Genomic DNA, 20264 nt, shown 5'->3' on the forward strand with positions numbered 1-20264 from the left:
TCTCTTCAGTGGCATTAATACTCTGTTCTCAAAAGTCTTTCATTTGGTTTCCCTGATGCCACTCTTGTGACCATTCTTAGTTTAACAGCTTATTCTTAAGGCCTGTCTGAAGACTTCACTTTGTCTGCCCACTGCTTCTTCTCCTCAGAGGTTGTCATTCATGACCATGCCTCCAAACACTACCTAAATGTGATGACTCCCAAATCTCCAGTTCAGATCTGTCTCCTATAATTCAGACGCATGTGTTCAAGTGCCTCCCTTTACCCCATAAATATTTAACATCCACCATGTCCACTCATCGGAGAAGGCAATGGCAAGCCACTCCAGTACTCTTGCCTAGAAAATCCCATGGATGGAGGAGCCTGGTAGGCTGCAGTCCGTGGGGTCACTAAGGGTCGGACACGACTGAGTGACTTCACTTTCACACATCGGAGAAGGAAATGGCAACCCACTCCAGTGTTCTTGCCTGGAGAATCCCAGGGATGGGGGAGCCAGGTGGGCTTCCGTCTATGGGGTCACACAGAGTCGGACATGACTGAAGTGACTTAGCAGCAGCAGCAGCATGTCCACTTATCTTTCCTCCCAAACCTCTTCTTCCTTCTCCAATGCCCTCCAAGAATGCCACCATAAGTTAATAGGGTGCCAAAGTCAGAAACTTGGCTAGCACCCTACATTCTTCAGGGTGGAATTAATTCTGCAATCAGTCATTGGGTTCTTTTGATGCTTCATCCTAAAAATCTTCTCCTTACTGTCCAACCAATCTTTTCCTTACTGTCCCCATTGCCATTGACTCAGCACCAATTTCATCCTTTACTGTTTAGACTGGAAGTTAGACAACTATGGTCTGTGAGTTAAATCCAGCTTATGGTCTCTTTTTGAAGAGTTGGTGCACTAAGGATGGTTTTTATAATTTTAAATGATTGAAAAAAAGAGTATTTTAAGACGTGAAAATTATATGACAGTCAAATTTCAGTGTCCATAAAGTTTTACTGAAATACACACATGCTCATTTATTTACATATTGTCTATGGCTGCTTGCACTACAGTGACAGAGCTGAACAGTTTGACAAACATTATACGACCTACAAAACCTAAAATGCTTACTGTCTGGTCCTTTACAGAAGAGTTTTTCTGATCTTCACTATATAGTAAACTTTTTTTGAAAGAAAAAAATTTTTTATTTTTGCAGTTTTCTGCTTACCTTTAGACCTGACCAGAACTGTCTTTCTTGAAACTTTGATTGTGGTGATGTTCTGTTTTCTACAGCACTAATTTAAAGCAAAAGAAAGAAAATGCAAATAACTGTTCATATTTCAGAAACAGAGTTTAAAGAGCTGAATGGTTACCTTTTTTTTTTTAACCAACCAAACTAAGTCTTTACAATATAATTGAAGGAGCTCTGGTGATAATTAATAAAATTACTAATGTATGTACACTCTTACTCAACAAATCCATGTTTGAGAACGCATTCTATAGATACATTTGCACATGTACAGGATGCTATGTCCATAAAATTATTCACAACACTGTTAGTAATGGTTTACTGCTTACATGTTCATCAATTACAATACAGCCATATAATGGCATATTATGAAGCTCAAAAAGCATGAGGAAACAATCTGTGGATGACACAAAAAGATCTCAAAAATGTACTAAGTCAAAGAAAGGTACAAAACAATGGTTATGACTACAATTATACTTACTTTGCTATAAAAAAGAGGAGGAATAAATTAATTCTAATTGCATTGTAAGTATTAAAATTCTATCTATTTAATTCTAATTGCAGAGAGAAATTCCAAAAAGGTAAAAAAAAAAAAAATTACCAACAGTGAGTATGCCTGCATGTGTACAGAAAAGAAGGCAAAATCTGGGTGGATGGAGGTCAGGAGCAGGACTGAATAAGACTTTTCTTTTAAACATTAGTAAAAATTTTAAATACACATTCTTACTTTTTAACTGTGCAGATATATTAGTTACCTAAAACATTGAAAGTGAAAGTGAAAATCGCTCAGTCATATCTGACTCTTTGTGACCCCATGGACTATACAGTCCATTGAATTATCTGGGCCAGAATACTGGAGTGAGTAGCCTTTCCCTTCTCCAGGGGATCTTCCCAACCCAGGGAATCAAACCCAGGTCTCCCACAACACAGACGGATTCTTTACCAACTGAGCCATCAGGGAAACCCTGATGCCTCTAAAACATTACAAATCTTAATTGTTGTTGTTGTTTAGTTGTTAAATCATGTCTGACTCTTTTGTGACCCCATGGAAGGTAGTCTGCCAAGTTCCTCTGTCCATGGGATTTCCCAGGCAAGAATACTGGAGTGGGTTGCCATTTCCTCCTCCAGGGAATCTTCCCAATCTAGGGATTGAACCTACATCTCCTGAATTAGCAGGTGGTTTCTTTACCACTGAGCAATCTGGGAAGTCAACAAACCTTAACTGGGGTGAATTTTTACATGCAGGCATCTCTTCAGGATTCAAATTAACTAGCAAGCTTACAAGGTCTTTTTTCCTTTCCATAGAACTCTTTGATCATGTGAGTACTCACTGTAGAGTGAGCTTCAGTCCATAATCCATTACTACAATTGATGCTTTCTTAGCAAATCTACCAATATGCATCAAATATGACTTGTCTGATCATTTAGAAGTAAATACATATTTCAAAGAAGTAGTTTCTGGCCTTATTTTGAGCTCTCCGTGTCAGGTATTATTCTGAGCACTCTCTTCATCTTCACAGTGTCCTATGAGATAGGCATTAATTTAATGCCCATTTTATATACAAAGACACTGATGCATGGAAAGGCCCAAGGTCAAGTGTCTAGGAATGGTGAATCTGCACTCCAGAATCTGTTTTTCTAACTACCTGGCTATGAGAATTGTCATGTTCTCAGGAATATCATTATATCATACATGGCATATAAAAGGTGATTAAGAAATATTTGTTGAAATATCAATTTGCATCTTAATAGGTATGTGTGTTTTGAAAACAATACGTTTGGTTTCTTCTACATTACACTCTTAAATGAATCTGTATTGCAGGAGTAACTATTTCATAAAATCTAGAAATTAGCAACTCTTACCTCTTTGGATACAGAGGAATAAAAACATCATCTTCTATTGCCTTCTTCATTCTTGAAACAATGGATTTAAGTAAATCCTATTTTTTAAAAATGTAAAAGCATCACTGATAGTCATAGATAGAAAAGTATGAACCAAAAAAAAATAAGAAAAAGAAATGTATGAACCAAAAGAAGAAATTTTAACAGAATAGTGCAAATTTGTACACACTCAAAGACCTAGGTGTTAAAGTAATAGTAAATTAGGTACAAGAGAACTTTATTCACCCATGTGGTTGCATACTGCAGTAGCTGGTGCCTTGTCATTTCAGCATAGTATTCTGTTGCATGATAGAACATTTATTTAGATGGTCTTGGGTTTAGGGGTTATTATGAATCATGTTAGTATATAAATTCCTGTAGAGCATGTCTTTTAGTATGCATGGGCATATATTTCTAATGGGTATATACGTAGAGATGGAATTGCTAGAATCCAGTTTATGTCAACTTTGGAGAGGATGCCAAGTTGTTTTCTGAAACAGGGGTATCCCATTTATAGTCCCACTAGTCAATATGAGAAATTCTGTTCCCCTACACCTTTACTAAGTCGTATTTTTAGGGTTTTTAAAAGCTTGCAAATCTGGTGAGTATGTCAGTTGGTCAGTTCAATCGCTCAGTTGTGTCCGACTCTTTGCAACTCCATGGACTGCAGCAGGCAAGGACCCTGTGTCCATCACCAGTCCCCAGAGTTTACTCAAACTCATGTCTATTGAGTTGGTGATGCCATCCAACCATCTCATCCTCTGTCATCCCCTTCTCTCCCACCTTCAATCTTTCCCAGCATCAGGATCTTTTCCAATGAGTCAGTTCCTCACATCAGGTGGCCAAAGTACTGGGAATTTCGGCTTCAGCATCAATCCTTCCAGTGAATATTCAGGACTGATTTCCTTTAGGATGGACTGGTTGGATCTCCTTGTAAGTTCAAGGGACTCTCAAGAGTCCTCTCCAACATCACAGTTCAAAAGCATCAGTTTTTCAGTGCTCAGCTTTCTTTATACTCCAACTCTCACATCCATACATGACTACTGAAAAAACCATAGCTTTGACTAGATGGACCTTTGTTGGCAAAGTAATGTCTCTGCTTTTTAATATGCTGTCTAGGTTGGTCATAACTTTTCTTTCAAGGAGGAAGCATCTTTTAATTTTGTGGCTGCAGTCACCATCTGCAGTGATTTTGGAGCCCCCCAAAATAAAATCTGTCACTGTTTCCACTGTTTCCCCATCTATTTACCATGAAGTGATGGGACCGGATGCCATGATCTTAGTTTTCTGAATGTTGTGTTTTAAACCAACTTTTTCACTCTCCTCTTTCACTTTCATCAAGAGGCTCTTTAATTCTTCTTTACTTTCTGCCATAAGTGTGGTGTCATCTGCATATCTGAGGTTATTGATATTTCTCCCGGCAATCTTGAGTCCAACTTGTGCTTTACCCAACCCAGCATTTCTCATGATGTACTCGGCATATAAGTTAAATAAGCAGGGTGACAATATATAGCCTTGACATACTCCTTTCCCAATTTGTAACCAGTCTGTTGTTCCATGCCCAGTTATAACTGTTCCTTCCTGACTTCCATACAGATTTCTCAAGAGGCAGGTCAGGTGGTCTGGTATTCCCATCTCTTTCAGAATTTTCCACAGCTTGTAGTGATCCACACAATCAAAGACTTTGGCATAGTCAATAAAGCAGAAATAGATGTTTTTCTGGAACTCTCTTGTTTTTTCGATAATCCAAAGGACAATGGCAATTTGATCTCTGGTTCCTCTGCCTTTTCTAAATCCAGCTTGAATATCTGTAAGTTCTCAGTTCACATACTGTTGAAGCCTGGGTTGCAGAATTTTGAGCATTACTTTGCTAGCATGTGAGATGAGTGCAATTGTGCGGTAGTTTGAGCATTCTTTGGCATTGCCTTTCTTTGGGATTGGGATGAAGACTGACATTTTCCAGTCCTGTGTCCACTGCTGAGTTTTCCAAATTTGTTGGTATATTGAGTATAACACTTTCACAGCATCATCTTTAGGGTTTGAAATAGTTCAACTGGAAACCCATCACCTCCACTAGCTTTGTTCACAGTGATGCTTCCCAAGGCCCACTTGACTTCACATTCCATAGTGTCTGGCTCTAGGTGAGTGATCATACCATTGTGATTATCTGGGTCATGAAGATCTTTTTTGTATAGTTCTGTGTATTCTTGCCACCTCTTCTTAATATCTTCTGCTTCTGTTAGGTCCATACCATTTCTGTCCTTTATTGAGCCCATCTTTGCATGAAATGTTCCCTTGGTATCTCTAATTTTCTTGAAGAGATCTCCAGTCTTTCCCATTCTATTGTTTTCCTCTATTTCTTTGCACTGATCACTGAGGAAGGCTTTCTTATCTCTCCTTGCTATTCTTTGGAACTCTGCATTCAAACAGGTATATTTTCCTTTTCTCCTTTGCTTTTCACCTCTCTTCTTTTCACAGCTATTTTTAAGGCCTCCTCAGACAGCCATTTTGCCTTTTTGCATTTCTTTTTCTTGGGGATGGTCTTGATCCCTGTCTCCTGTACAATGTCATGAACCTCCATCCATAGTTCTTTAGGCAGTCTGTCTATTAGATATAGTTCCTTGAATCTATTTCTCACTTCCACTGTATAATCATAACGGATTTGATTTAGGGAAGACCTGAATGGTCTAGTGGTTTTTCCCTACTTTCTTCAATTTAAGTCTGAATTTGCCAATAAGGAGTTCATGATCTGAGCCACAGTCAGCTCCTGGTCTTGTTTCTGCTGACTGTATGGAGCTTCTCCTTCTTTAGCTGCAAAGAATATAATCAATCTGATTTCGGTGTTGACCATCTGGTGATGTCCATGTATAGAGTCTTCTCTTGTGTTGTGGGAAGAGGGTGTTTGCTATGACCGGTGTGTTCTCTTGGCAAAATTCGATTAGCCTTTGCCCTGCTTCATTCTGTATTCCAAGGCCAAATTTGCCTGTTACTCCAGGTGTTCCTTGACTTCCTACTTTTGCATTCTAGTTCCCCATAATGAAAAGGACATCTTTTTGGGGTGTTAGTTCTAGAAGGTCTTGTAGGTCTTCATAGAACCGTTCAATTTCAGCTTCTTCAGCATTACTGGTCAGGGCATAGACTTGGATTACCATGATATTAAATGGTTTGCCTTGGAAACGAACAGAGATCATTCTGTCGTTTTTGAGATTGCATCCAAGTACTCCATTTCGGACTCTTTTGTTGACTACGATGGCTACTCCATTTCTTCTAAGGGATTCTTGCCCACAGTAGTAGATACAATGCTCATCTGAGTTAAATTCACCCATTCCAGTCCATTTTAGTTCGCTGATTCCTAGAATGTTGACGTTCACTCTTGCCATCTCCTGTTTGAGCACTCCCAATTTGCCTTGATTCATGGGCCATTACATTTCAGTTAACAACGAGAAACCAACTTCTCTCCTACCCCTTCCACAGATTGTTCTCAGTATACTTCTCAAGATCATGCAGAACAAATCTAATCATCCTTCCATATGAAAACTCTTCAGTGTTTAAGATTGATTTCTCACTTTTCTATATCTTCTCTTTCCTATACCATCTTAGACACTCTCCATTTAATATACTTTAACCTAAAATTAAATGCAAATAGCCCAGGGAAACGAGGAAAGCACATATAACAATTTTACTCAAAAGAGCAGACACCTCAAAGGATGAACTTCCATTAGTCTTTCTGCTACTCAAGTGACATTGTTGACTCATACTGAGTTTATGGACGATTACAATCCCTCTCTGTTTTACCTGTGTTGCTTTAAAGTTGTGCCTCTCCCATTTATGCAGTTGAATTTTTGAACACAGTGGTAGGATATTATGTATATTATTTTTACATTTATATTTTTAGAGTCAGTCCTTTTCTCAGTGTTTTGAAATTCTTTGGATTCTAATTCTTTTATCCGTAGATTTATGATAGAATTCCTAGTCTTCTGCCGTTGAGAAATTTCATTAGCATGTATTTCACATACTTATCCAATTCAATAAAAATACTGAACAGAACAAAGCTGAAAGGGTTCCAGCCTTATGAGTCAGTATTCTTTAGGTATACTTTTACTGGTTTTCTTCGTATCTAACTATACCCTATTTTCCCCTCATTTGATCTGTAAGAAAATTATAACATATTTAAATAATTATTTACTGTACCTATACAGTACCTTACTTAGTGGAAGTAACTGAGATATTAATAATATGGAAAAATATGCTTTGACAAATATTTGGTTTTAGGAACCCCATCAATGAGAGATTACAGTAATCACTGCTTTCTTATTTTAAGTGTTCATAATCCATCTCTGTAATAATCTATTTTAGAACTTTAGAATTAAAAGTATTCTCACCAGGCATTAGCTTACAGAATCATTTACTTTTCACTTGATAATCAGGAACTGTGCTGTCTGATTTGTGCTTCTGGAGCCTTTCTCATTCTCTTCAATTCTTTAAATATCACTAAGAAAAACAGAGTGAGCTCACCAGCAAACTGTGTTACTAACCTGAAATATTACATAGTACACTGATTCTCAAATAGGAGTAACTTTGCCCTGCCTCAGAATATTTTACAAGTCTAGAGATAATTTTGGTTGTCAAGACTGGGAACTGCTACTAGCATCTAGTGAGTAAAGACCAGGGAGCTTACTGCACAGAACAGTCTCACACAAAGAACTATTGGTTCCAAATGCCAAGAATGCCAAAGTTGAAAAGTCCTGATGTAGTTCTAGTCTCCTGCTGCTGCTGCTGCTGCTGCTGCTGAGTCACTTCAGTCGTGTCCGACTCTGTGTGACCCCCTAGACGGAAGCCCAACAGGCTCCCCCGTCCCTGGGATTCTCCAGGCAAGAACACCTGAGTGGGTTGCCATTTCCTTCTCCAAAAACCCATTTCCAACATTCATAGTAGGAGGGTTTTCAGAATTAAGATTACCAGTATAAAAACTTCATGAGTGAATCCATAAACTGTTGAAAGACTTTAGTGGTTACAAAATGCCAGGCCTGTTAAAAGTGATCTTTTAAAGTGACTTGGCCCTGTAGGCCCCAACTTCCTCACCTGTGAAAATGTAATTAAAATCAACATGTTTTACAAGGTTTTGAGAATCAAATGAGAAAATGTAGAAGTGTTTAAAAAACTGTACATGTAAATACACTGTTTACATTTAGGCTATAATTACATAATCCCATGTAGAGAGCAAATATAGGATTATATAGCTGTTTGCTTGTTTGCTTGCTCTAACATACAAATCTTGATTCTATGCTTTGCAACAACACAAAATAAATTTATTCCTTCATCAACATAAACATTATCTCCAAGTACATCTTCTTTCAAGTTGAATCTAATTCTTGCATGATTTTCACATGTTTTTATCCTGTTGGAGGTGAGTGGAAAATGCCCTTTCTTCTTCAGCTGCTACACTGTTCAAATCCTATTCTTTCCTTTAGGTCCTTGCTGAAATGCCACATGTAATAAAAATTCTTTCATTGCTGAAATTTCTCTCTCCTGGATCTTTTCTGAAGTTTCATAGCACTTTATCTGAGCCAGATCAGACCACTGAACAGACAGAAATACGCTAATAAGAAAGAAAGTAATAATCTGGGTCTTACTGCATGTTTGTGTATTCTATTATAATGATTACCATTCCTGTAAGAATGTTTGGAAATATCAAGGTGTATCCTTTCATCTTACTAATTATAATGAGCAAAAAATGGTCGGTCCTAAATATTTTTCAATAGTGTTCTGATAATTACTTCTGCATCATCTGTAAACAAATATAATAAACTATATTGATTTAAAAGTAAATCAAGAAATTCATAATTCTAGACATTATTACCTGTTTGCCTTTATTAACTTCATTTTCACAAGTGGAGTGTTCTTCAAGAATCATTCTGCACTGCGTTATTAAACTTGTTGTCTGGGTGGTTGACAAGGGATCCCAAATGAATTCTACAAAGCCTGAAACAAAAATTTTCAGCGGTGCACAGTTTAGTTACCAGACGACTTTGCTTGTCATATATAAACAACTGAGACCTTCTGCAAATGCCACTTCCCTCCTCTGTGGTTTAAAAAAATCAATGCCAATCAGTACATTATGTATTTGCATACATACTCAATTTTCTTATCTTTTTTGGGTTTTGCTGAACTTGCATGGCTCAACTGCAACTCTAGTTAAATCACCTTGTCACAGTGTTGGTGGCTGCAACCATGCAGTTAAAACATGACTGGAAAAAAGTACACTTTAAATTGATCACCATGACACTCCAGTGAGACCAAAACACTGCCCAGCAATCACATTTTGTTTCTCTGGCCCATTCTCTTTCCCTCCTGCGAGACAATTATTTCTTGCCTTCTCCTTCCTCCTTGCTCTCAGTTAATGGACTTTATTCTTCCAGATGACTATTTCTTATGATTTCTTTTCTCCACCCTTGCTCTCACTGTCAACTGATTACTTACCAATTTGATGAGAAAAACAGAGTCAATCAGAAGAGAAGCTCCACAAGCTCCTACCATAGCATCTACGAATCTAGCAGCATCTGTGCCCATAAATTCTAACTTGTCTCCCATTTCTATGAATGAAGCACTAGCCTCCTTGCTAATGCCAGCCTTTTATTTGTACAAAAGACTCCAACCCCTTTGGCTTACTTGAAGATTCTGCTCCTGGAATTCTGCCCTCTCACTTCAGTATCACCATTACTTCTACTGGATGTTTTCCATCACTCTACAATTTTTTCTCTTGTATTAAAAATAATCCCTCTGTTGACTCTACTTTCCCCTCTAGAGCTGCCCTATTCTTTCCTTCATTTTACAACAAAATTACTCAACAACTGCTGAAACTTTCTATCTCCAACTTCTTTCCTCAAACTCCTGAATTCACTTCAGTTAGGCCTTACCTCCAGCTGTTCTCCTAAATTACTCTTATCAAGTCACAGATAACTTTCACATTGCAAAATCTAACGGCTGATTCTAGTCTCCATCTGATTTAACAGCAATAACTACACCACTTTTTTTTTTTTTAAACTTGGCTTCCAGGATACTGCTGGTTTCTCACTGACTTCTCTAGTCTCCTTTATTGTCTGCTTGTCATCCTGTTTACTTTCTAAATGCTGGACCTCAGGACTCAGGTCACTTACCTTCTCTTTCCTATTTATATTTATACCCTTAGTATTTCAAGTCAGTTTTGTGGCTTTAAATGCTATCTATGTGCTGACACACTCCAAATTTATATCTCCTGCATGGATCTGTCCTTTAGACTCATATATTTAACAGCCTAATTGACAGCTTTATTTGGATGACAGGCATCTCAAACCCAACAGGTGTCAAACTGAGCTCTTGCTATACCTCCTACCCAAAACTTGCTCCTTTCAGTCTTTTTCATTTGAGAAAATAGCAACTCTGTCCTTCCAGCTGCTCAGGCCAAAAACCACTTAGTCATTCTTGATTCCTCTCTTTCTGTCTTATTCCACAATCCATATCAAATTCTGTTAGTGTTAGTACTTTTGAAATATATACAGAATTTGACCACTTTCCAGCCACCTCTACTTTTATCACTCAAGTCAAACCACTGTTGCTCAGATTATTGAAAAAACTTCATAACTCATCTGTGTACAGTTCATTCTTTTTTTTTTATTTTTTTTATTTTACAATATTACATTGGTTGGTTTTGCCATACATTGACATGAATTCACTCTTAACACAGGAACCAGAATAAGTCTGTTAAAATAAGGCAGATCTTGTTACTTCTCTGCTCAAAACTCTCCAACTGCTTCTCACTCACTCAATAAAAGTCCTTACAAATGATTATAAGGCCCCATATGACACAGCCACTGTCATCCTGCTAACCTTTTCTGACTGTCCCTATTGCTCACTCTACTAAAGTTACTCTGGTCTATCTGCCGTTTTTCAAGTAAATCAGGCTAGCTCCTGCTGCAGGGTCTTTGCATGTGCTGTTTCTGCTGCCTCGGATGCTGTCACATCAGACATTCATTTGGCCCACTTCTTTATGGAAATCTGCACATCTGTGACCTTCCCAGGAAGTCCTTCCCTGGCCAAACTATTTTAAATTGCACTCCTCTTTCATAATTTGTATCTTTCCCCCTTACTTTATTTTTCTCCTTGGCCCTTGTAACTAACACACCATAGATTTTACTTGTTCATCGTTTGTCTCCTTCACAGAATGAAAGCTCCATAACATCAGGGATTATTATTTTGTTTACTGATGTACATGTTGAAGTTAACAACTGTGCTTGACTCTTGTAAAATACAAATTAAATAATTTTTTAAAAATTTAAATAGGTTAAAAAAACACCCCAAATCAAATATAAAACTGATTTCTCAGGCATCTAGATGGTTAGGCTTGTAATAATCTTAGAAATATTTGGCCAACTAATACTGAGAGTCTACTATGTGCCTAGCATTAACTATTAGAAATACAGCAATAAGTAAGATTAGGTTTGCCTCAGAACAATTTTGTCTAATGTCAAATACAAATATATTATATACATATAGGTATAGTTGCTTAGGTAAGCAATTATAATGTAGGTACCATCCTAAGGATTAGTTTAGAGTACTTCAGGAACCCTGAAAAGGTATGCCTAACCCAGTTCCTAGAAATGATGTCTATACAGAGTTCTGAAAGATGAAGAAGAGTGAGTTAGCTAGATGAAAGAGGTATAGGGTTAAGGGATATGTCAGGTGGATGGAGTGTAGAAAATGTAAAGGCCAAGGAGAAGATAGCTTCAGACCAGTAGAGGTGGAGATGAGGGGAAGAAGGAACTGAGCTTGGCAAAAGATGGGGCTAAAGAACTACTACTAATGGAGAAGGCGATGGCACCCCACTCCAGTACTCTTGCCTGGAAAATCCCATGGATGGAGGAGCCTGGTAGGCTGCAGTCCATGGGGTTGCAAAGAGTGGGACACGACTGAGCGACTTCACTTTCACTTTTCACTTTCATGCATTGGAGAAGGCAACAGCAACCCACTCCAGTGTCCTAGCCTGGAGAATCCGAGGGACAGGGGAGCCTAGTGGGCTGCCGTCTATGGGGCTGCATGGAGTCAGACATGACTGAAGCGACGCAGCAGCAGCAGCAGCAGCAGAGAACTACTAAACAGAGACAAAATCCTGAAAGTCCTAGAATGCATGTTAAAGAGATTAGACTTCAACCTAAAGGCAGTTTAGAATAAAGTGTTTTAAGTGAGGTATGACAGAATCAGACTTACATTTTAGACAGATCACCATGGCTGAAGTATAGAAAAAGGAAAAAAGTAACAGATGTGGCAATTGCTTATATGAAGAAGTAAGAAAAACACAGGAGTAGATGACTTGAAGGACTGGTTTGAATATGTGGGGAGGTGGAGGTACCATTTTCTAGAGAAGGAATATAAGAGGAACAAATCTGCAACAAAGATGACAAGTGTGATTTTGCATTTGGAATTTGAGTTGCCAAGTAGATATATTCAGAAATTACTCTGATAAGAGATCTGGTGCTCTAAGAAAAGATCTGGACTTGTTCTTCCAGTTCTTTTTCATTGAAAATCAAGCAGAAAAGCTCTTTCCAAAAGAACTATCTGTGACGAAAGAAAAAAACATCTGACATCTGCACTATTTAATGTGATAGTCATGAGTGATATATGGCTATTGAAGAGCACAGATATAGATGGCACTAGAGGAGAGTATGCAATTACCTAGGAAGCTCAAAAAGAGCTGTTGTAAAGTAAAGTGTTTGGAATTTTCAGATGAATACTTAAATGAGGCATATATAGTCTATGCTATCATTAATAATGCTTAATAGCTAAAAGTAAATGGTTAAAAGCACTATCTTTCCAAGACACCCCATGATTGCACTGTAAATTATTCTGAGGAAAATCTTTACAGTTTAGTCAAGTTGGCTGAGAAGCAATATAAAGGAGGTTGCTTTAGTTTTTAAGAGTTTGCAGACTTTGCAGTCAGAATCCATTCTCAGTGACATGGTGGAACAGATCCTTATGAAGTACAATTTCAGATAAAACGAGTTCTGACTGAGGCACAGGCATCAGCGCCCAACGGCTCTGGACGCTAGTAGGAGAAGTAAGGGCAGCGTGTAGTCACGTTTTTTAAAGAAAGAAGAAACGCACCATACACAAAAATAAAGTCAAAGGGATTAAAGACCTAAATGTAAGGCCGGACACTAAAAAAACTTACAGAAGAAAACACAGACATGACACTCTTTGATATAAATTGCAGCAAGATCTTTTTTGATCCAACTCCTAGAGCAATGAAAATAAAAACAAAAATTAACAAATGGGATTTAACTTAAAAGATTTTGCACAGCAAAGGACCATAAGCAAAACAAGAAGATAACCCTCAGAATGAAAGAAAATATTTGCAAACAAAGCAACTAACAAGGGGATCAATCTCCAATATATACAAACATCTCACGCAGCTCAGTATCAAACAATAAGTAACCCAGAAGGCAGAGGATCTAAACAGACATTTCTCCAAAGAAGCCATATAGATGGCCAAGTGGCACATGAAAAGATGACCAACATCAGAAACGCAAATCAAAACTACAATGAAGCATCACCTCACACAGGTCAGAATGGCCACCTTCAAAAAATTTACAAACAATAAATGCTGGAGAGGGTGTGGAGTTAAGGGAACCCTCCTACACTGTTGGTAGAAATGTGAATTGCAACAGCCACTATGGAGAACAGTATGGAGCTTCCTTAAAAAGCTGAAAACAGAACCACCATATAACCCAGCAATCTTACTCCTGGACAGATAACCCAGAGAAAACCATAACTGGAAAAGATACACTCACCCCAATGTTCACTGCACCATTATTTACAATAGCCAGGACATGGAAACAAGATAAATGTCCATCAACAGAGGCATGGATAAAGGAGATGTGGTAATATTCCATTATATACAATGGGATATTATCACCCAGCCATAAAAAAGAAAAAAATACCATTTGCAGCAACATGGATGAACCTAGACTGCCATACTGAGTGAAGTAAGTCAGACAAAGAAAGACAAATATCATGTGACATGGTTTCTATGTGGAATCTAAAAATAAGGCTACAAACAAACTTATTTACAAAACAGAAATAGAGTCATGGCTGTAGAAAACAAACTTATGGTTCAGTTCAGTTCAGTTCAGTCGCTCAGTTGTGTCCGACTCTCCGCGACCCCATGAATCACAGCACGCCAGGCCTCCCTGTCCATCACCAACTCCCAGAGTTCACTCAAACTCATGTCCACGGAGTTGGTGATGCCACTGAGCCATCTCATTCTCTGTCGTCCCCTTCTCCTCCCGCCCCCAACCTTTCCCAGACAGGGGATAAATGTGGGGAGGAATAAACTGGAAGATTCAGACTGAACAGACACACTACTATATATAAAACAGATAACTAGTAAGAACCTGTAATACAGCACAGGAAAATCTACCCAAAACTCTGTAATGGCCTATATGGGAAAGGGATCTAAAAAAAAAAAAGTGGATATATGTATAACTGATTCACTTTGCTGTATATTTGAAACTAACACAACACTGTAAATCAATCATACACCAATAAAAATTTTAAAAAAAGGAGAAATATAGGGGAGAAGTTAAGGGAAAGACATACACATAGTAGAGATCAAAGTGTGCCACTAATAAATGACTTATAAAAGTAACTAATAAAAGTAATGCGAATGTCACAAATACTAAAGGTCCAAGAGTAACAGGAGTTTGATAGCCAGTCACTTGCACAAACAAGCTGTTTTTAATCAGCTTAAATTATAAATCTGTTGATTTTTACTGTATATTACAGTTGTGTTCAAAAATGAAAAAAAATTGTGACTGTAACAGAAATTACTGATCTTATACTTCGCTAAAGAACAATTTAATTTTACCAAGATTACAAAACAGTACCTATAAGTCGAGGAATAACTGTTTTGTTGATGACAGTAGACAAGATTTTCTTATCAGAACTATCTTCCTTCTTTGAATCTTCCATACTGCAATTTATAAATTCTTCTATAGATGTGAACCATGGCATCTGTTTTAAACCTATGGAATCAAACTTATAAATAAAATTATCCAAGTTATAAATAAATTCTTAATCTTTATCTTTAAATAGTTAACTTTTTCAGTAATTACCAGAGCTTTTCTAAGGATCAAAGGAGAATAATTCCATATTTTAACCCAACGTATACAGTGGGCTACAGTTCATAGTGTCACAAACAGTTGGAAAGGACTGAAGTGACAGCACTCACGCACATACAGTACTAGACCACCAAGGCTACATGGGATGACATGACTAACACATGACGTCTAGACAGTGAGACAGGATACTACATTTCATGCATTTATTCATGTAAAGAAATGCCTCCTGTGTATTCAGGACCTACTAAAGGGCAGGTACTGTCAGGAACAAAATATACATTTATAACAACAGCAGTTAAAATACCCATGGAATTTGCTTTTAAAGATATACTTACCTCATACAAGATTCACTTCTATCTCTCGCAATTCTCACTGGCACAAATGTATACTTTGCATGTGGCTTATCTTATTATTAAGCAAACAGCAGATGGCCAATTACTATTTGCTGAATGACTGAATGAACAGATCTTTGCTATTTGTGACAGAATACTCAATTCAGCTTGAGTGGTTAACAACTAGGCTGCCGTCCAACCAACTACCTTAGGGACAAGCTTCGTTCCTCAACTAAGAACACTGCATGGCCCTGAACCTAACAGGAAGTCTAAAGGCATGCATGACTAGGGCAGAGGAAGATCTGCCTTAGTCAAACAAAAGGGATTCACCCTTTGCTAAATCTTTCTTTTCAGCTCTCCTCTCTTCCTAGAATTTCATTTTCTCATTTCTGTTTGCTTAACCACATGGATGTCCCATCATCATTTCATTGTCTATAATGTAAAACTTCCTTGAAAACCTTTTCCCTCTTTGAAAAGACACCATTTCTATGAACGGAACTACCATTGTCCTAATAACTTAGAATCCAAACTTTGGGGTCACCATTTTGATGTGTTTTGTTAGGGTTATTCACAGTAGTTTATTGATTCTTCATAAAATCACTTGTAATCAACCCTTTCTTTCCTCTTTGCTTTGTCACTATCACCCTATGTGAGGAACTCATCTCCTTGAACTTGGGCTACAGCAACTGCCTTTCAGTGTATCTTCATCTCTTTCTCTCTACCCTCCAAGTTAGCCTGTTGCTCAGAGCTTCCTAAATCATTATTACATTCATCATGTCACACCTCCCATTACCTATCAAAACAAGTTTATACCTCTTGATTTAGAATCTATGCAGTCTCTACAAAACTACTATTTCTCCGCATGTACCTTTACAAAACACCTTTTCCCTCCTCTCTCTCTTCCTGTTTAAATTCTATATACCCTTTAAATCCTCATTTAAATTTCTCATCTTCATTGTAGCTTTCCTAGTCAAGTATTCCCATTATGTCATCTTCAACTTCAGAACTCTTGGTACCTATTTGGAATTTCACTCAGATTGTAAAATTCTTATGGTCTAATACCACTTTTATTTTTTTGAGTGATCTTCAACTTACCACCGAAGATTTTTTTAAAGTGTTTTCTTTACTGATGTGTTAGCCTTAAAACAGAGTGAGAACCAAGAAATGGTTAAATGTAGGCTACTACTCCAAAGCATGATTATTAATTCCATCTCTAAAGGTGAGGTATTTTATATTATAGTTAACCTGATAACAAGAGGATTTAAGTAACTAAATGTGATCAGGATTATTTTTTTCATGTTAAGCTCATATACCTTAAGAGGGTTCCAGTCAATCAACTGAAATCGTATTAGGGGATTTAAAAGCTTCGGAATGCATAAACTAATGAAAGCTTCATAATAAGAATCAGGAAACTTTTCTCGCCATTGTTGAAATTTCAATAAAATATTCTGGATATTATAAAAATCACTGTGTACATCTTCAAAAATCTTCTTATGATCCTGTAAAATGTCACCTGTGAAGAAAATGAGTCTCTGTATATTATGCATGTACATTTGTGATCTTTGATTCCTATAAACATAGTTATGTATAACTCATGTAATCAACTGAGTTGAAAGTTATTCCTTGATATTAACATATAAAATAGCTTTTATTAAAAAAACACACCTTAGTAACAACTGATACTGATAAAATCTACCATTTATTAAGCCCTTGCTATATGCCAAAACATAAACACATTATCTCATGTTATCATCATAATTATCTTCCCTTAAAGGTAAGTGTTTCTAGTCTATCTGTTTACAGACAAAGAAAAGGCAAACAACAATATCAGATACAGTGAAGTCAACTAATTTGCTTAAGGTCACACAGAATAGATTCTCTCTTTGAACTCATCCATTTGACTGTAAAGCCCACATTCTTTCAACTGTACGTATTTTACCTTCTTACAATGCTAAAAATGGACTTTACTATAAATTCAATTCAAATTCAAACTCCAGGGGATTGTGAAGGACAGGAAAGCCTGCCACGCTGCAGTCCATGGGATTGCGAAGAGTTGTACATGACTGAGCGACTGAACAACAAATAGGGACTTCCGTGGTGGTGCAGTGGCTAAGACTCCAAGCTTCCAATGCAGTAGGCCTAGGTTCAATCCCTGGTCAGGGAACTAGATCCGACAAGCCACAACTAAGACCTGGCACAGCCTAATAAATAAACATTTTAAAAAATTGAAAAAAATTATAGAAAGCATGTAGCAGAGAAATGAAGCCCAAAATGTTCATGGCTCATTTATAACAGGAGATGAAAAAGGTTGAAGGGAAAAAACTATAAAGATGCAAGAATACTCATCCCACTTCTCCATTTTATCGATTCTTTCAGAGGTAAAGACAAGTCTAATAAGGAAAAAAAAGTATTATTGTTTCTGAATTTTCCCAACTATTTTGGATAGCTTAATTAAGGGCAATCATGGCAAAGATTTTCCATCATTTCAGTACTTCAAATTAAGACAAATCAGAAACTTGATAACTGACCCTGGCTTTTTTGGAAGTCAATCATGTCTGCTGAAGACAGTTCATCATCACTAGATGTTCCTTCTTCATGCGTACAATTCCCAGAAAGAACCCTTGCTTGTCTTCTTCGTGCCCTGTATTTTGCAATAAACCAAAAATAAAACATGAAAATAAATGCTTTAAAACAAAAAGTCATCATTACTTAAAATGCCCAGAAATAAACAATCATACTTTCACACAATTGTATGTTAATATTTTTGACATTTTAGCTTCATTAACCTGAACTGATTCTCCCTCTTATTCTTGTTAGACACTCCTATGATTTGGAAAAAGGAGTAACAATGTATTTAGGACTAGCTTCCAGGTATGAGACAGTCACAACCTGACAAATACCACTTTGCACATTCCTTCTAACAGATCCAAATACACAAGTATGTCTTTAAACCATGCAGTAGAGGACTGCTTAACTAAATTTTGGTTCTATACACCATTCTCACAAATTAATATGCTAGGTTATAGTTATTTATACTATATGATTAACTGTATTTAAACTATGAAAAATACTTGCTCAGTGATGCTTTAAGTCATTAGTTACCTTCGAGATTCAACCTCTTCTAAAATCAATTGAGTGTTTTCATCTATAGCCAAGCTTTTATTTATTGATGTCTCAGGTTTGCCTGTTAATGAATAAAATTGATTTTTTACTGTAAATTCTAAAAAGAAATATAGTGAAACATTTTGGAAAAAAAAAGTTATATTTTAGGTATGTATACATATTGGTATATACAAACACCCATACATATACTACGCTTAAGTTGCATATTTCATCATGCAATGAAATTGCAATGTTAACTCTCTACCACAATATTAATAGGTATTGAGTTTGCTAATCTAAGAAAATGTACCTTGTCTGGTGAATATAGTTCAGCACTTGAGAACAGTAAGAAAAATAAAGTTTCTTTCCCTTGTATTCTTTTTCAGCAGTTTTCACCATTTTTTTTTTCTGTCCCTATGCTCAAATTCTAGAAACACATTACCAATATGTCATTCATATTATCTCCTATTTTAGCATATACTGTAATTTATGAACAACTACATGTCATATATTTGAGTCATTTGGATTTTGCTTTTATCATCTACTTGATGCTGTGGTCAAAGGAAGACATCTTTGCAAATACAAAATCAGTGTGAGAATTAAAGGCCTGCATCCAATTCTTTTATTAATATAATGAGATCTTCTAGATGATTCTATACTGAAACCCACCAGAATTTCTTTAACTTCCACAATCTATGGAAAATTTATAAAGTTAGACTTCTGACACAGTCTATATGTTTATGTCAAGTTATCTCAAAATAATCATTAAATGGTCATATAAATATTTTCTTTCAAACAATAAGTGATTAGGAGTCATAATTTTAATTATTTTAGATTTGGACTTAATTTAAGACATTTTGAAGCCCAGATTTTAAAATGGTTTGGGAATTTTAGAAGAGGGTAGGTGAAAGTTCAGTGGGAAAATATACAATAAACATTTTTTATACAGAAATAAAAATATTTCTATCTTTTAGCTAACAATTTAGCTTAATGAACAAAAAATCACATTGAACATGAAAAACACTAACATGATAACTGTTGTAAATGCGCTGATTCATGTTTTAATTCATCTTGCCTGCGTTTCATAATGATCATGGCTTGTTTTAAAAGGAGTGCATGCATGGCTGATTCTATTTCTTGGATGTTGATAATCTGAAATACATACATAAGTAACATTTTGTGGGTGGTAATTAAATGATTATAAAAAATAATTATATATAAGCACATTATATGCTCAAATTTCATATAACAGAAACATTTTTAACACTATCACATCTCAATTAAATGAACATTGTGAGGAACAGACGTAGCTTCCAATACGTATAATACTAATAAAATTAGAAAATAAACTTATTGTACCAAAACAGCTTTAAATATCATAAATAATAAAACCTAACTTGGCTGGAGTCAGGAACATGGATAAAAGTGGATAGATAAGAAAGATTCCTTTTTGAGATAGAAGAGAAGGAGGAAATGATGACTGCAGCTATTTTTCACAGCTGAGCATGTCAGACTGTAGGGGAACATCTGAAGAAACTGGTAAAATTTGAAAAAAATAGAGGACAGAAGAGACCT

At 36.6% G+C, this 20264-nt stretch overlaps 1 protein-coding gene across 4 annotated transcripts in view; it reads right to left on the reverse strand.

Moving 5' to 3' along the window:
- The window catches only part of GCFC2 (GC-rich sequence DNA-binding factor 2), a 73620-nt gene that overhangs the window by 16428 nt on the left and 36928 nt on the right, over positions 1-20264 (reverse strand). For all 4 annotated transcript variants that reach the window (XM_055401060.2, XM_055401062.2, XM_055401058.2 and 1 more), the window contains 8 exons: positions 19718-19841; positions 18690-18771; positions 18116-18228; positions 16901-17100; positions 15022-15172; positions 8964-9085; positions 3086-3162; positions 1202-1268 (listed from right to left, as the gene is read on the reverse strand). In XM_055401060.2, coding sequence (XP_055257035.2) covers positions 1202-1268; positions 3086-3162; positions 8964-9085; positions 15022-15172; positions 16901-17100; positions 18116-18228; positions 18690-18771; positions 19718-19841 — 936 coding nt within the window. The remainder of the gene's footprint in view (positions 1-1201; positions 1269-3085; positions 3163-8963; positions 9086-15021; positions 15173-16900; positions 17101-18115; positions 18229-18689; positions 18772-19717; positions 19842-20264) is intronic.

Source organism: Moschus berezovskii, chromosome 11, assembly GCF_049115385.1.
Source record: "Moschus berezovskii isolate FMDL1 chromosome 11, NW_MosBer_1.0, whole genome shotgun sequence".
Taxonomy (NCBI): domain Eukaryota; kingdom Metazoa; phylum Chordata; class Mammalia; order Artiodactyla; family Moschidae; genus Moschus; species Moschus berezovskii.